The 17,873-nt window shown below is 35.6% G+C and overlaps 2 protein-coding genes across 2 annotated transcripts in view; both read left to right on the top strand.

The window, feature by feature from the left end:
* The window catches only part of LOC124176994 (LON peptidase N-terminal domain and RING finger protein 3), a 46,090-nt gene extending 34,948 nt beyond the window's left edge, over window positions 1-11,142 (top strand). Inside the window, exons 3-9 of the mRNA XM_046558976.1 lie at window positions 545-667; window positions 2,619-2,840; window positions 3,675-3,774; window positions 5,024-5,226; window positions 7,917-8,221; window positions 9,101-9,308; window positions 9,910-11,142. Of these exons, the coding sequence (XP_046414932.1) occupies window positions 545-667; window positions 2,619-2,840; window positions 3,675-3,774; window positions 5,024-5,226; window positions 7,917-8,221; window positions 9,101-9,308; window positions 9,910-10,269 (1,521 nt within the window). The 3' untranslated portion in view covers window positions 10,270-11,142. The remainder of the gene's footprint in view (window positions 1-544; window positions 668-2,618; window positions 2,841-3,674; window positions 3,775-5,023; window positions 5,227-7,916; window positions 8,222-9,100; window positions 9,309-9,909) is intronic.
* A 3,168-nt stretch (window positions 11,143-14,310) lies between these two features.
* On the top strand, window positions 14,311-16,460 carry LOC124176949. The gene is made up of 4 exons (XM_046558862.1): window positions 14,311-14,452; window positions 14,744-14,895; window positions 15,467-15,623; window positions 16,378-16,460. The coding sequence occupies exons 1-4, from the start codon at window positions 14,311-14,313 to the stop codon at window positions 16,458-16,460; spliced, it is 534 nt and encodes a 177-aa protein (XP_046414818.1).
* The last annotated feature ends 1,413 nt before the right edge of the window (window positions 16,461-17,873 follow it).

The following is a 17,873-nucleotide window of genomic DNA, read 5'->3' as shown; positions in this document are numbered from 1 at the left end:
AATTATCAACGTATTAGGAATTTCGTCTCTTCAAGCACTGTCAAAGAATGCAGCGTGTGGATTAGAGATATGTTTACATTTGAATTCTTACTTCTAATGAGAAGCCACGCAAGACGGGCAAAGCCATCTGTTAAACGATATGCGGATGTGCGTATCATTAATTGCGAGAAGATAACAATGTAAATTCGAAAATTTGGTGATTTCGAAAAATTAACGACGGAGCCAGGAATCGAACCTGGCGTCCAGAGATGCTTGACCGGAGCCTGACTCTGTCGTCGTTAATTTCTCTCATCGCCGGTGAGTTCGAATTTGTCATCTCTAGACGCCAGGTTCGATTCCTGGCTCCGTCGTTAATTTTTCGAAATCACCAAATTTTCGAATTTAGATTCTTGGACAATTATCAACGTATCACAACTACTTGATATCAATGATCGATCGAGTTTGGCACAAATTTTATTCATTGTTTGTCGTAAAGCTGTATAGCTGTACTCTAGAATAATTTTATACGCGTAATCAATTTACTGATGAATAATCTAAATTGCAGGGTCATTACAGACGAGGCGTGGCTCTCTCGTGCCTCGGAAGATACGAGGAAGCGTTTTCCGCACTTTGTACCTGCGTTACCATTGACGGCAATCCTCAGCCAGTACGACAGGAACTGACCAGGGTGAGTCTTCGATAATAATAATTTTATCAAATTTTCGAAATTTTTCCAAACCAAAGAAATGAAAAATTCACGTTAATAAATGACGCGAAGAAGCTACGCGCAAAGTCGTCCGAATTTGTCTTCTGATTTTAAAGAGAAAATTGAATGGAAAACTAGAAAAACGCCTGCAGGAAAGTTTCGATCAGAGAAAATTTGGTGCCCATTTTTTCCTTTTTTTTCAAACTAAATTTGTTTAAATAAAAAAAAGTTCAACCGACTTTATCGATAAGTCGCGGTTTTTGGATTCAATTCTTTGCGTTGCGCGCATTCCGTTCAAACGCCGAAAGGTTTTAAAATTGATTTCGACAACGATGCAGAAGAAAAAAAAAGAAAAAAAAAAGAAAAGCAAAATAATAATCATAATTTTATCCACGGAATTGAAATCGGTGTCGAACAACGCGCAAGTTTTTATTCGGCGAGCGAAGAAAGAAGATGAATAGAATTATTTAAGAAGAAAAGGATGAAAAAAGAAGCGGGATGTGAGAATGAAACGACTGGCGCAATTGACGTTTTACGAAACTCCGGTTACGGTCTGCCAGCCGTATGCTGGACGTAATTGGATTTTCATTTGCTTCATGTCGGATACGTTGCGTAAGACTCGGCACGGAGTCCGCGTCGCGTGTCACCTAGCAGCAAAGGACTGGGAAGACGAAACTAAACGAAACGTTTTACGTAACGCGGACGAGGAGACTCGCGAATTTGCCCGTGACGCGCTGATACACAAAAACCAGGTCAAACCGTGCGTCACTGTAAACAACGGGAAAATACGGAATCCGAGGGGAAAGATCCCCGCTTTTAGAGGATGTAAAAAAGTTTATCAAATTTTATCAAACAACCAGAGTACAACTTCGATATTTAATTCCCGTTCGATCCGTTCGCTTCGAAATGAAAGTATCGACTCAAAACGCCCTTATTTGAGTACAGAAACACTTTTTGAACGATTTCAATATGTTTTGGACGTGTTTCGGATATCGATTTTTTTTTTTCTTTTTTCTTCTTCACAATTCCCGTTTTTCACGCAATGTGAGAATAATTCTGTAAAATAAATAGCGGCAATTGATTTGTCAGAAATATTTACCAATACGACGATTCTTTGATACGCAGTTATACATTACAGTGTACAACAAAGCAAATGGGTTGATAAAATCAATGCCGCAATTACAGTGAAAAAAAAAGAAGGTGGATACAAATTAATGTCAAATGAATTATGTGAATATTGCTCTGATCCGGTTTTTCTTTTTCATAAAATTACAGACCGTGCGATGATCAAAGATTAAAATACTTGCGAAACTTTATCGATGAGGATATAAATTAGCTCTCGTTCGTCGGCAAATCAAGGCTTCAGATTTCAAAAAAATTACTCATTTTCTGAATTGTGTCCTATACATTTATCAAACATGTTACACCGGGGTTTTATTCTTCTTTTTAACTAATTCAAAGAACTTTTAAACGTCAAAGTTTTGTTGTAGTAACGTTATTCGCTCACGTGCAGAATTTCGATAATTAGTGCGAACCGATTAATTTGACTCGACGATGAAGAAAAGCTTCGTTTTTTTTTCTCACACTCGATAACGAATGATTCGAAACACTTGTCGAGACAAGAATCGTAAACTCACGAAGTTAAACTAGGAATATAATTCACTTTAAATCAACATTCGACATTTATATAACGAGTATATTCTTCGCCAGTTTAACCGCGTGTATATTAGGAGGTAAAATCGAGTATAAATATTTCATCGACCGTCTCGTCTCGTTTAACCAAAACACCTTGCATAACAAGCGTGAATGATACGAATTTTTGTTCAACCAATGCAAAGTTCGGAACTTTCTGCGGTTTTTTTTTTTTTTTTATTTTATACCAATAAAAAAAATTTAACGAAATTGATTGAGAAAATTTTTAATCGTTTCACAGCTCCTCCACCGTATGCTGGCGCCAAGTTTGAGGCGACAGAACGTGATATCCTCGAGGGCTCCTTATCATCTTGGCCAGGACATATCGGCCCGCAGCCAGAGGAATAAAAGGCACCAAATGCTGCTTCCGCTGATGAGTCCTATTCAAAATCACCAGAGGGAGGAGGCGTTGAACACTTCTGACTGTGAGGATAACAGCAGCGGCGAGGAGGAAATAACTCAGGTGATTAGACAATTTTTTTTTATCCATCCTTGTCTCTTCCTTCGCTCGATTTCTTTTTTCTCAAGTTTTTTTTTTTCTTTTTCTTTTTATTTCCGTTCCGACGGAAAAGATTTTACGCTCGTTTTTGAATTCTTTCATTTTAATTAACCGTCCGTTCGACGTGGTCTTAAAATTCACAATCGGATCATTTTCTTGTAATATTACTGAAAGATTTCACTGTGCTGTTGAAAATTTTTACGAAAGACATATCGGTTAATATTTCCATTAAAAAACTCGATATAAATTTCAAACTTGTCACGTGTGTCGCATGTGGACGGTGGTCATAATTTTGACATCGACAATTTTAGTTGATTTCTACAAACATCTTAATATCTAATTCATTCGTTTCTTCGCACTGTGAAAAATTCAAAACGCAAGTACCTAAATCGAAAGCAAACAATTATTTTCACCTCGGAGTACGGAATTAAAAATAATTCCATTCGATAGTTTTCGCGCAATGTTCGGCACCGTTAGCAAAGGCAATTATAATACGTAAACGCATGACACAACTTTGATTGTGTTGCCTAGGTAAATTAAGAATAAACTGACATTCTAACGATAAGTTTAGCAATATTGTACAGATTACATACACACGCAATGATTATAATTATACATCTACGGCAGTAGGCGGGGTTGTAATACAAATGAGGAAACAGTACGTAACGTAGGCACACTTCGATTGAGGTTACCGCATAAGAAATGATTATTATCATTGTTGTTATTATTATTTATACACGCTATAACCGTCGCCGAGTACCGGCTGATAATAATCCGTTTTCCAATTTCTCGTTACAGTCGATATGTCGAAGGCTATTGTTCGCCTCCGATTCTCCGGACAATGGGAAACTCCATGCCATATTGGACAGGGTCTATCAAGAAGTTAGGAAACTCAAAAGTACGTAAGACTCCAACGATACGTGTACGTTAGGGCGTGTCGGAAGATGATGATTTGCGATTTTCCACAAAAAGAAAAAAGTTTGGTTAGGTTAAAAGAAAGATTCCGCGAAAAGATGAGCGTTCTACGTTACGAGGAAGATCGCGCTCGTTTGATTTTTCACTTTTGATCGAAACTTTTTTGAAGTTGCGAAGAAAGACGTTGCAGCACTTCAATTAGTATTTCTATACTGACATTTACGTTCAACCCAAAGATCACGATCCGTAACACGACGATGTGTCAGCCGGGTATCTTATTCTCCTAAATTGAAAGTTTACATTAAATTACAACCGTTTTATGAGATTTAATTGATAGTGAAAAAGTCGTCGAATACGCTTCTCAAACATCAACCGGAGACTTGACATCACAATTGTGGCTCTCCTTTGTGACGTAAATTGATATTACGGTTGACGTAAGCGATAGAAAAGATTTTTTATTCACGATAGTTCATAAATTCAAAATAACGTATAAAAGTGAAAAATCAACTGAGCGCAATCTTCCATGTAACGTGGAACGCTGATATTTTGAAAGAATCTTTCTTTTGACCTGAACAAACTTTTTAGGGTGTTCTGTGTTCAAAAATTGCAAATTATTTTTGACCGAAACACCCTTATGCATAGTGTACACCATATTACAAATATAACCCATTATACTCTATTTACGAGGCCAGGATACAAACTTAAAAAAAAAACTGCACGCTAGTGAAGAAAACTTTAAATTCATATTGAATAAATATTCACTCGAATGATTGATCAATTATTGTAAGAATTACGCTACCTTGGCGATGAAGTAAAAGTTTTAATTGCCATCCGTTAATTAATTTCGCAATGTATATAATTGAAAGGGGAATAAATTATAATACAAGAATAAACGAGTATTGTGCACAGAGATATGGAAAAAAACTTAAAAAAAAATTAAACATCAATGTCAAAAATACAAATTTTTTATTTCAATCTCTCGTCTCGCTTGTAGCTTCTAAACCAAAAACTTGCCCACTTTCATCTTACCGGAAAAATGTTCCTTTTCTAACAAATAATTCATGAGAAGAATTTGACGTTTGGGTTAAAAATCCTCGTGCATGTATATTTGTAAAATATAATTCGCAAAAGTAATTTTTAATTAAATTTACTCTTCGAATCGCAAAAAAAAAAAAAAAAAAATGTTCAACATTAAACAAATGTTTAAACGGTTATTTCTCTTTCCCGTTCAGTCGATACGAGGCCGGCGGAAATTTTACTACCACCGTTAACGGCGGCTGGTAGCGGGGGCGGCGAATTTGACTGCATCCTCTGCTGCCGGGTGCTTTGGAAACCGGTAACTACGCCCTGCGGTCACACCTACTGCTGGATGTGCCTCGACAGGTGCCTCGATTACTCCTCGGCCTGCCCTCTCTGCATAACATCTCTCGCCGACGTGAGTTGCGATAACGTTTCTCATATTACATGTAATGTACTGTACTACCTTTTCTTGTTTTGTTTTGTTTTTTTTTTTGTTTTTTTTTTTTTTTTTTGTTTTTTTTTTTTAACACTAAGCTTAGGCCAGCTTTTTAGGGCCAGAATCACGAAATTTTACACACGTCACACAACGCGGGATGTAACAAAGTTCAAATTATCAGGCCTTGCCTATTTCGAAGAGTACTATTTTTTTTTTTTTTTTTTTTTTAAGTCAATTTTCAGTCACCTTTTTATTTTCTATTTCGACCTAATCCTTTCACCTTCGAGTTTCTCGCATTTCTTGTCGTTTGAAAGATACAACGTCACGGGCTAGCCTGATTTATGTTTAATTAAAAATTATCCGATCCTTCCGAATATAAGATTCGTTTGAATGACGCAGATCCTCGCCAACTGTAACGGAAGACCAAAAACCCGAAAAAAAAAACAAAAAATTCATAGGATTTATCGAAAAAGAAATGAGTTCTATACATGCATAAATGGTCATCGACAAAAAGTCGTTCTTATTGTTTTGTCCTTCGAGCGAAGACTGAAAATTATGGAAAATTTGTCTAATGTTTTAGAGGAGTGCTTAAAACGGGATGAAAATTGAATCGCTGTAATATGAATATTCTACGTTAAGAATTTGCTGAAGATATAACAATGTTTTTATATATTCCCGGATTTCTTGTTTTTTTTTCTTTTTTATTTCCATCACGCTCCAAGGATTTTAGTACGTGCTCCAAAGTTTCAATTTTCTTCATCAGAAAATGTCTAAAAACATGTTTTTTTTTTTTTTTTTTTTTTTTTTTTATCGGCAATTCCCGAGGATCAATCTTGAAATGAATTTCATATTCAGCGAAAGTTTTCCGGCTCCTTCTTGCAAAGAGAAAGATAAAAAGAAAAACCGAACACATAAATTATCCGTCAAAATTTTCCAAGACAAAGATTAAATGATAAATTTGATGAACGCGTGTTTCTCGCATGCGGTATAATGTAATATATTATATACAAATTTAAAAGTGTTCTGAAAATTGGAGAATTTTCATACATACAGCGGATATCGGTAACGAGCTGCGGGGAACGGTTGAAATTAACTATCATTGATCGAAAATCTAAGTAATTGTTTTTTGCGGCTAATGCCGACGCTTCCTGGTCGGTGCGACTGTCATTAAGTAGAGACGATATTAATTGAAGTACGAGAGAAAGTATAATGCAATAATAACTATTCGCGTATGCAGCATGAAAAACCGCAAGAGCTATTCTAAAGCTGACTTAATACGTTCTGTCGGTTATTATTGTAATTTATCATCATGGTTATATTATTTCTCAGCTGTAGCTTCGAATTGTGAATCGTAACGCGATGATACGCACCGATCATATTTCTCATCCAAAATCATTATGCAAGAATCATGAATTGTTGATATTAATATCCGAGTATTTTTAGACGCTGCATTGTTTTTTTTTTTTCCCCCCATCACCTCACCTTATTACTCACGAAAATTTATCAAGAGCTTCGAGATTACACACGCAGGAAAAATATTTTACAATTTGCAAAATATGAAAATTTCAGTATAACTTTTATACCTGACAAAATTGCACGCAAAATTAACTACGTAGCTGGCGGGAGCCAGTATAAATGCAGGTGAAATTTACCGGGGCCTCCAATGTGACGACGAATGTACGAGGTATTTTTACGGTATACGATAGTAGTTCCAAATTCCAACGTTCTTCAAATACGAATCATTTCAAATTTACAAATGTCAATGCAGTTTTATCAAAAGATTTCCATTGACTCGTATTTTGAGAACAGGATTTTTCACTCTACGTTCACTGTATATAATATTACACACACGACAGCAGAGAAAAAAATATTTTTCGAACACCGTGATCCTCGTAATTGTATCATACCTGAAATAAAATCATTCATTTTTTCTTTTCTTTCACTCGACTTGAAATGAAATCGAGAAAAGTATTATTCATTCTGTAAAATACGACGGCGCCAACGTACTTTCGTATGAGTATTTAAAACTTTTCTCGATTAACTAATTGTATTAATTATTATTAATTATTAGATAAATTATTAGATACAATAAACAGGTATGACAACTATTTTTTCATGCCAAAGTTAGCCTCGTCTGCAACAAATTGTGATGATTCTCTTACTTTCGAAAAACAAAAGTAACAAAAAAAAAAAGTCAAAACCATTAATAAAAATTTATTCTCATCTAATCGAGTACAGAGATCGCGTTGATTCCAAAAATTTTTTTTTCACTGTGTCATATGATGTGACATGGATAAAAACTTACAATTATACCCGTAGCTACCTGGCTGGTAGGAAATTTTCTCGCATTTCTCCAGCCTGTGAGATCGAAATGGGGATGAAACGAAAAGAAAAAAAAAAAAAAAAAAAAAAAAAACGAAAGGGAATAAAAATTGCCTGACTCGATGGTTCACGTTCTGCACTTTGCACACATTGTGTTTTTCGATATTGATCAGCGCAGTTGTGTGCTTCATGTGTATGTGTGCGTGTGTGTGTACAAAATTCGTGCCGCAAGCTTCTATCTATCAATCTATATATTTATAAATGAATATATATGTGTGTATATATATATATATATATTTAGGAGAGAGAATTATTTTATACAAAGGACGAATTTCTGATATTTCCAGTACTTGGCGAGCAGTCAAAAAACCGTAACGGACTTCGTCGAAAGGGCGCTGAAAATCGTAACGCCCTGCGAATACGCGGCAAGGGCGACTAACGACAGGGCAGAATTGGTCCAGGGTTTGGGTTCCGGCCTCGGAAGCGAGGAGATCGCTGTCTTTATATGCACCACGGCTTTTCCATGCGTCGCATGTCCGCTATTCGTCTACGAACCGAGATACAGGCTGATGGTTCGACGATGTCTCGAAAGCGGTATCGGACAATTCGGAATCGCCGCTTGTCTGAACAGAGATGAGACGGGGACTAAAAAGTGAGTGGATTCGATTTTCCCAAATATTTTAATTTACGTGCTTGTTGCGAGAAATCGAATTGGGTATATTTTAAAAAACAAAAAACAAAAAAAAAAAAAATAATGCAAACTCGCATTCAATTACAATTTTACCAATTTTTAATTACTTCTTTCTTCGTTAGTTTCGGAGAGAAAAGCTTGCCCATTTTCATCTCGTTCTCCAAGTTTTCGTTTTTTGACAAAGTATTCGTGAAACGAATTTCAAGCCAATCAATTCCGGCTATTTGTTCGATAATTGGGTTTTCGTTTTTTTTTTTTTTTTGAATTCTTCACGAAAAAGTGCGCGTGTTTTGTTGAAAAAATTTAGTGTACTTCGCAAAAAATCTATTTACATCTTTTTTTTTTGAGTTACGGTGAGAATGAGATGAAACTACGTACAATCGATTTTTTTTTTCGGAAAACATTCAACAAGTACTTCCTTGTCTTCGATTCAACGCGCGTTTCTTGAAATAATAAAAAATCACATTTTTTTCCAATTACACTCGATTTCTTCAATAAAACTTGCGTATTTTTTTACGATATATTCAAATCTGCAATAAAAAATGGACGTTCCCGTTTTCAAATTTTAAACCTACCATCCCTCCCTCCCTCAGAGTTTGGAATGAAATCGGGTCTAATTTTACGCAGTCAGTTTTTCCCCTTCGAGATGGAAAAGTTGTTATTCCGGACGTTTTTTTTTTTCTACGATGCGTACTTCTTGAGATATTTCGATGTCTCGCGATGAAAAAAAAAGAAAAAAAAAAAAACACCCAGTATACAAGCTTCGTTTTTTCTAATCCAACGTAAGAAACCTAACTCGAAATATTTCCTTCGTTTTCAATCATCCGTTTCACCTTTCAGGTACGCCGAGTACGGCACGATGCTGGAAATCAGGGATCGCGTCCTCCTCAAGGATGGCTGCAGCATTTTGAGCACGACGGGTGGCAGAAGGTTCAGGGTACTTGGCGGGGATGAAAAAGACGGATACGACACTGCTCAGGTCGAATTCCTGAGGGATTCGTTCGTTCAGCCCGATCAGCTGTCCGGTCTTCTTGAACTCCACGATAAGGTAATGCTCAAAAAAATACCTTCAACGAGTTTCATTTTTTTTTCTCTTACATATCGTCGAATACATCGCTGTGCTTTTATTTTTTCCACGTAAAAAATGTATGCACGGTGATTTGTCTACTTTAAATTGTTGTTGTTGCGTTTTTTTCTTTTTTTTTCATCGCAATTCGACAAGGACCGAAATGTACTTTCTATTCTCGGGGATGAAAAAGTTGGAAAAAATAAAAAAAAAAAAACCACAGATGCGTGGACGATATAATTTTGAGAGAGACATTAATTACGACATCAATTTGACACGGTCATGATTTAGTTGTCTCCTTACAAATATTTTGACGAATCTCTTCATATTTCCAATTTTCAACATTGTTTCCAGAAGTCTTCTATAAAATCTCGGATGTGTGATTATATTTTCGAAAACATAAAAAAAAAGAAACAAATTTTAAAAAAAAATGATGACAAACTATAGGAAAGCAATGGATACAGGAAAGAATTTTGTGAAAAATACGGAAACCGTTAGTTAAACAAGGCTTTAACGTCGATTAACACGCATTAAAGATAAACTTCGACAAAAATCCTATTAAACCACGATTTGTCCGTTTCAGGTTCGGTCGAAGGGTCGAAGGTGGTGGTCAACGGTCGCGCCCTCCCAGCAGGACGAAATCCAGCGTGTATTCGGAAGGATGCCGGAAACGGAGGATGACTGGCCCCGTCTTCCGGACGGACCTTCCTGGACCTGGTGGCTCCTGGCGATCCTGCCTCTGGGCCCCCAGCTCCAGGCCGGTATCCTGGGAACTACGAGTCTCGAGAAGCGTCTGCGTGCGATCGAGAAGACCCTCGACCACATGGAGCAGTGGCAATTGACCGACGCCGCTCAGCCCTCCGGGGAAGCTGAAACACCCGCCAGCATTTGCAGGGACGAGGACGCCGTTATGGACGAAGTTTCCGTCGTGCAGGACTCCTAGGACTGCCTTAAATCGGCCAAACAACAACAATAATACCAACAATCTGCAGCTGAACCCGCTCATCTTTGGGGGATTCGAACGTCGCGAAAATGCATTTAAGGTGCACAAGATAAAAAAAAAAAAATTGGACCCCTCGTAATTTTTGCCAATTAATCGATCGATCGAGCGTTTCGCTGTTGTTTGTTTTTTATTATTATTTTTTTTTGTTTCTTCTCAATCAGAAATCCGTCAATCGCAAATCCCCGATATTTCTTTGAATAGCTTTCATTAATTTCTACCGTCTCATTCTCCAAGACCGCAACACTGTACTGCTCTTACATTTGAAACGAGGAAGATTGATTACGGGATAAATTAATTATTATATAATATATACATGTGACACGTGTACAATATATCTGTGTATACGATATGTGTATGGTGGATATGAATGTCGTAAATGTTTTTGCACGCCAATCACTACGTTTACGCGCCGCGCGTCACGTGCCAAGTAGCTACGTGTCGTCGCAACTTTCATTCAATTTGCCAAGATTCAAAACGGATCGTATCTTTACGTGTAAAGGAGCCGGTGAAAATCGTTTATGCTCGAAATCGAGTAAGACGAGTAAATTATCCAAATATTGTGCACGTAAGCGTAGTAAATGTAACAACGATGACAATGATAACGATAATGATAACGATAAAAAAAAAGTATTGATAATTCAAGTTTCGAATTTCGTTCGCAACTCAACTTTATTGTCAATTTTATTATGCGGCGTGAGAAAAGCATGAGGTGCGTGATACGAGAATGTAGAAACCAAGTAAATTTCTAAAATATTATGATAAGGGTATTTTGTAACGTTGAATACACACTTTGTTTCGCATGTGATATTGGTGGAAAAAGGATGAAAATTGTGTGCAAAAGAAATTGATGAAAAATGGAAGATGGTACGGAGCGCGTGGCACGGTATGAAATTAAATACAATATCATACGGATACGTAATGTAATAAGATTGTCCGAGATGCAGATAGAACGAACATTCACTTTTCGACACAGTTGAAATGCAACACAGTGTTAAAGATTCTGCGTAACGCCATTTCCAAATATAATTAGGTATACTTTATACTAAAACGAGATTCGATAATATTCAAATGTTTATTTTTTACTTTATATACCGCATATCTTAACTTTTTTTTTTCGGAGTAATCGGAAAATCCTATTTCTTTACATTATATATCTATGCATTAATTATTATTATTATTATATATATATATACACTAGGGTGCTTCGTTTGACACGACTATTTTTTTTTTTTTCACTCCATAGACGAAATATCACTCTGAACATATAAAAAAAAATTCCCACCAAAGCCTAGCTCTTAATTTTAATTTTAACTACTCGCTAAATGAATTTGAAATTTTCCCATTTAATTAACAGGTAGAAATAATTTTTTTTTTTTTGTCAATTATCTGTAGCATCGCGAGTTTTCATATTATTTAATTGACCATGGCCGGAAGTTTTAGAGAGATCCTTGCTCTTCAAAAGTTTCTACAGCTGATTTAGAATGTATGAAGTATCTCGCCAGTAAAAAATTGTAAAGTTGATTTTTGCTAAAAAATTATGGTTTTTTTCATTTTTCTCCTAAACTACTAACCTTACAGCAAAATTGTATGTACATTGTATATGGAAGAATTGAAAATTTTGAGTTCGATTCCCCGATGCCTCACTTGTTTTTTTTTTTTTTTTTTTAATTGATTAATCACAATAAATAGCTAGATTGGAAAAATCTTATCGAGAATATTAAAATCATTAAATGTTAATGTAAATAATACAAAAAAAGTGGTCAGTAAAACAGTTGGAGGACAAACCTATGTTCTCTGGTTGAGAGTAGCAGTAATTGGCGAAGACATTTGAAGATTAAGATACATTACAATCGCGTCTATTTTATTACATTTATAACAATTTGGGTATAAAAATTGTCAAATATGCGGATAAAATAGTGATATTTATAGTTTTCTTATGATTATTTAACTTTATATTGGAAACTATCAGTTCTACAGTTTCAGCTGATGAAACTTTTTTGTAGGAAATTAAATTAAGATTGTAGAAAATTAAAATTAAGAGCTAGGCTTTGGTGGGAATTTTTTTTTATATGTTCAGAGTGATATTTCGTCTATGGAGTGAAAAAAAAAAAAAAAATAGTCGTCTCAAACGAAGCACCCTAATATACACATACATATACATATATATGTGACATACGCATAGACGTGTATGTGAAGAAAATTCAATTGAATGGAACAAATTTTTTTAATACAAATACAAGATACATATATACATGTCAAAATATATTCATATGTATACATGCAGTATATCTTAATTGTTTATTCCATTGCGTATATAAGACTTTCAGATACACACTATTGTATTGTTACATATACATAGAAGATAGTAATTTATTTTCGCACAGTTGTAAAAATCATTCAAACTTTCTTACGAATAATATGAATAACGATACAAGGAGAGCATAGAAAAAAAAAAAAAAAAAAAAAAAAACCAAGTTACAGTCCAACCTCGAAATGGTTCCGTCAGTCGAGATGTTATCTTTTCACGCGTATTTCCAAACATAAGTGCAAAATTAATGATAAATTTTCATCGAGTTAAACATATGAAATTCTGTATCTTCCGTTTCAATCAAAATTTTAATATTCAGCATATGTTCAACACGCGTGAAAATATCTGAGTACATATTCCAAAAGATGAATTGTTTTAGTATCCAATATAGCGCACAATGTGTATCTGAATCTTAATTTTCTAAATACACACGTATGAAAATCGTCCTCCTCTCACATTATTAAAAATCTTGATGTTGTATTATAAAATGTTCGGATAGAAAGTTAAAACGATCGGTATCGTCATGGTTCTGATTTTTTTCAACGTCAACATTTGTATGGCACTTGGTGTGAAAATCAACGTACAGACTTTGAAGTTTCGCTGATTCGGATCCTGGCGAACCTTCATCCGGTACATTTTGTAATTGAAAATAGATATCGTGAGAGAATATTCCGCGTGACTGCGTGAGCGGTCGGAACTATTGAGAGGTAAGTGGAAAAGTCTTTGGGATACCGATTTGTAGAAAAACTCGTCCCCTGACTGTAACGCGATTCGTCGTGAAAATGAGATGGAGAAAAAATCGCGAGTTAAGCATATCAACCATGCAATCATCAAATAATATAACGAGTATATTTATAAAATGAAAACAAAATAACTGTCATGCGTATAAATGTACATAAATATATATGAATAATAACTGTCATCCAATATTTCTATTTCTAATTTAAAACAAATATATGTATATTTGTTTTAATAAAATATACATCTTATTACTGATACTGATATTGACGATAATATTAACAGTAATAAATAAGTGAGTAATTACAACACTCGTTACGTTATTAATTATAAAATTTTCAACTTTTTTCAATTTTTACTATGTGTGTATACGTATATTACGTATTTGTACTGTAAAATGTTATTTATACATTTACTCAGCTCCGTAATATTATTATCTCTTCTACTTACGCTGTATAGATTTTTATGAAGAAAGAAATGATAATCATGATAATAGTGACAAAAAATAATAATCTTAATCTATTAATCATGCAATATCATATCACTCTATAGCCCTCATACATGTTGTATGTATATCTTTTCTGCATATTCTCCAATCAATGAGAACATGCAATATACATACGTGTTACGTATACCTAATTAAAATTTCCATTTTTACTTCAACAACATTTCTACAATTATTATTATCGATATTATTATAATATTTATGTTAATCTGTTCATATCGTATTATTACGTTGTAATAAAACTACAAAATGAATCTATACGAGTGAAAGAAAAGAAATGAAAATTACTATTCAATAATATCCGTCAACTTCGTCCTTCTTATTTTATGCGCACAGGTATGAATGAATACCGTTAATTGTAAATGAACGTCGATATGACTTTGAAAAAATATGACAGACATGTATCCAAAGCTAGCGAGAATTTATAACCATGCAGACTTTGAATTCGGAACCGATCGTTGAATATTTGGAGAAATACGCTGTCGCGCCATCGCCGAGCAGGGATTATTACGGGATTAAAGTTTTAAAGGATCAGGTGACCGACGAAAATCTGAAATATCAGTTCACCGATCGTTCGAAGATCGAGTCAACGAATAACCTAGCTTTCGAATACAATCATGTATCTTTAGTAAATTAACCATCGAATATCGCCAAGGTGAAACTCTACATTTGGAAGATATCCCACGGTCCTCACAAAAATCCGATCCACCGAGTGGCGAAATTTTGCGATTTCAATCGCGACAAGACGATGCAAAATGACATACAACGGATATTTGGTACACACGGAAATTATACGTCACGGGATTTGGTTTACGTATTTGCTCCAACGATCGTGATCGGTCTGATCGGTTATTGACTCGCAGGTGATCGTCTGCTTCAACACGTGAGGGATATCGTTCAGGGCAAAGAAGGATCTTTGCTAACGCTGCCGAAGAATTTGATCAAGAAAATCACCGTATATTTGGGACTCAAGGATGTTTTAAACTTGGCCAAGGTTTCGAGGATGGCTAACGAGGTGAAGAATGATTTTATTTTATTTTTCTTCTTTATAACCAAAATAATTAATTATGAAAAAGTTGATTGCGATACAAAAGTTCCAAGCCCTCAGATACTTTACAGTTTTTAATGATTTCCCAACGCTGCAAGCTTTGTTATTTCAATTGCAAATCTACTCATATCAACGACTTCATTTAAGTGATTCGTAAAATCATTGACTCAACTCCATCGATACATACACGTATGGAATTGAAACTTTCAATCGTATTTGATCATATTTTCGAAAGATATATATTTCAGTCAGTCAGTGAGGTTGCATTATTGGCAAAAGAATGAATTAACGATTTCGAAAATATTTCATCGTACAACATCTTGGATCAAATCAGATTATTTTGCATCTCCCTCACACACTGAGAGAGATTTTCTAACTGGTATGGCGGGAACTGGCGGTGAAAAATAAAAAATAAATAAAATAAATCATCACACTTCCGAGGCCTGAGATATCGTCATTCGCGAGAGTTCAACAGAGTCATTACAATAAGCCGAATTCTGATATCTGCCTTTCATGACGCTATAAATTCACACATTAGGTATTCGACGGGGATGGAGTCTGGGAAGTTTTGTACAAACGGCACAAAATGGGCCTTGTCTGCAGGGACGAGAGGGAACAGGGTTCGTCTCACGGTTGGAAGAAACTTTTCAAAGAACGGCAGCTGCACAAACCTGCGAGGGATCGGAAGGTAAAAAGTTTGTTCAACAAATTGCTTTGTTCAATTATTCAAATACGATACCGGCTATTCGCTGTTTCAGCGGGTTTCGAGTCGATCGTGCGGTATAAATCACGAATATTTGTTGAAATCGGTGATTGGAATAAGGCAGAAGTGCCTTTTTTACGTTCCATAGGTTTTATGATTTTCAATTAATTTAGCAGAATGTTGTTGAATTTTTTCGTCTCGCATGCTTTGATACGAACAATTTTCACGTCTCGTTGGCAGGATTTATAATCTATGATTTTGGTTGACGAGATTAATCCAGAGTAAATCATCAATAAATGGAGCATCGAACTTATCGTGAGAATAAAAAGGCTACGAATAGTGTTTGGAAAAGTGTTAATGCCGTTATTTTGTTTATAGATCTATAATTTGCGTTATTTATTTGACGTCGACGTAATAAGCATAACTTCAAAACAAGACTCGCGCTCGATAAATTTCCTAATCTTTCTTGAAAATCATACAACCGTTTACTTTTATTCTTATTCCCCATTTTCGAAATTTCTCAAGTTTCAAATTTTTGTTTGATTCAATCCAGTTAAATTTGATCAGCTCCAATTATTTTTCCAACAACTTTAACGTACGAAATCTGTTTTTTCACATTGTACTTCTTTTGAACCTTCCCAAAATTACTTGGACGTATAATTTGCGTGAACGAGCGTCAATTTTGAATTGATAGATCATTCGCATCTGTATAATTTATCTATACGACCGTTTTTCGTATGTTTCAGTTAAAAAAACCTTCCAGCGATCATCGCCTCCTCAGCCAACCAATTGGGGCAAAGTTAACGAGGCCTTCGACAGTTGGAGTTGATTTACCGTTGAAAAATAGAACGGCATCAGCATCGGACGTAAAATTGTTTCGCCGAAAGAGAATAACAAACAAAAATCCAAAATCGGCTGAGCGCAGTTCAGAGATCGATTATCAAAATTCCGGGATAAATATCGGCCGAGAAGAAAGCGCAAGAATTCCAAAATCGGACTTGAAAACATTCGAAGATCCAGGCGGTTCACTGCCGGTAAAAAAAATTGTGAAAAAATCCACCCCGCGTGAAAAAGCTCGCACTTTGAAGATCGCACCGATCAATCAAAACTATGAAAAAACTTCGGCGAAGATGCAGGAAAATATCGAGAGAAGGTCGAAAATTTCTCTCCATGGAGCGAAGAAAATTCAATCAATTACGCCGGCACAAAAGATCTCCGAGATGAATGCGAAGCAGAAAATTGATAAAATTAGCCGGCGCGAAATTTCTGTAAAAAAGAATTATTCGGGAGTTCGTTTAGACGCGAAGGAAGATTTCGGACTTGACGATCTGATAAGAACGTCTATAACGGACAAGTCTCTCAGCTGTGAGAGAATTTTACGCTCGAGCAGAGAGGATAAATCGAATAAAAATCATGTAACGTGTGCCGCGGTGATTCGCCGGAAATTTCCAACCCCTGGAAAGCCAGAAACAGCGGCTGGCGAAGGGATGAAAAATACGCCCAGAGAAACGGAAACTGTTAGAAAACGGCGCGAATCAGTGAGAAAATTTTTGTCGAAAGGCGATTGTGAAGAGAGAAAATTTTCAGGAAAAATCGAAACAAGGATAAAATCTGTCTCGACGAAGGAGAAAATTATCCCGGATGTAATAACAAGGAATAGACGTCGAGATTTGGAACGGATCGCAAAGAGTTGCGAGAAATTTGATCCCAGATTAATTAATCGCGCCGTCGAATCGACGATGCTGAGAAAATCCAAGAATGTAAAACGCGCGGCTGTTTAAAAATGCGACGACACGCCCAGATCGGAATTATTTGCGAAGCGAATTTTTTCAGCTAAATATTGATTCTGATTTTGGATATTTGTTTACAGTTACAAAGAGCGGAAGAAAGCTAGAACGATTCGTCAAATTTTTATACAATTAATCGAAGTTCGTAACAAATACATCCAAGATCACTTTTTTTTCCGCGTTGTTAAAATCGTTCAAGTCCTTTTCATGATCCGTAAAAATGCAATTGCGGATATGACAAGCTGATAAATTTTACTAATTCTTTTGTCATACATATAAATTTTATTGGCGAAAAATACTGTTTTATCTTTTAACGAACCGTATAATTCGTTGCTTCAATTTTTGTTTAGTCGAGAAGAGAAAAAGCGTCGTCCAATTTTTATTTTCAAATGTCAAGATCCAATTTTACGAGCTGACGTATTTTTTTAACCGTCGAAATAGGACGTTGATTGATT

This window comes from Neodiprion fabricii, chromosome 2 (genome assembly GCF_021155785.1).
Source record: "Neodiprion fabricii isolate iyNeoFabr1 chromosome 2, iyNeoFabr1.1, whole genome shotgun sequence".
Classification (NCBI taxonomy): domain Eukaryota; kingdom Metazoa; phylum Arthropoda; class Insecta; order Hymenoptera; family Diprionidae; genus Neodiprion; species Neodiprion fabricii.
This window is presented reverse-complemented; position numbering and strand designations above follow the sequence as displayed.

Coding starts and splice junctions, on each gene's coding strand:
- LOC124176949 (XM_046558862.1), top strand. CDS start 14,311: ATGCAGACTTTGAATTCGGAACCGATCGTTGAATATTTGGAGAAATAC. Junction 14,453..14,743: donor GAAATATCAGTTCACCGATC/GTTCGAAGATCG, acceptor ATTGACTCGCAG/GTGATCGTCTGCTTCAACAC. Junction 14,896..15,466: donor TTTCGAGGATGGCTAACGAG/GTGAAGAATGAT, acceptor TTCACACATTAG/GTATTCGACGGGGATGGAGT.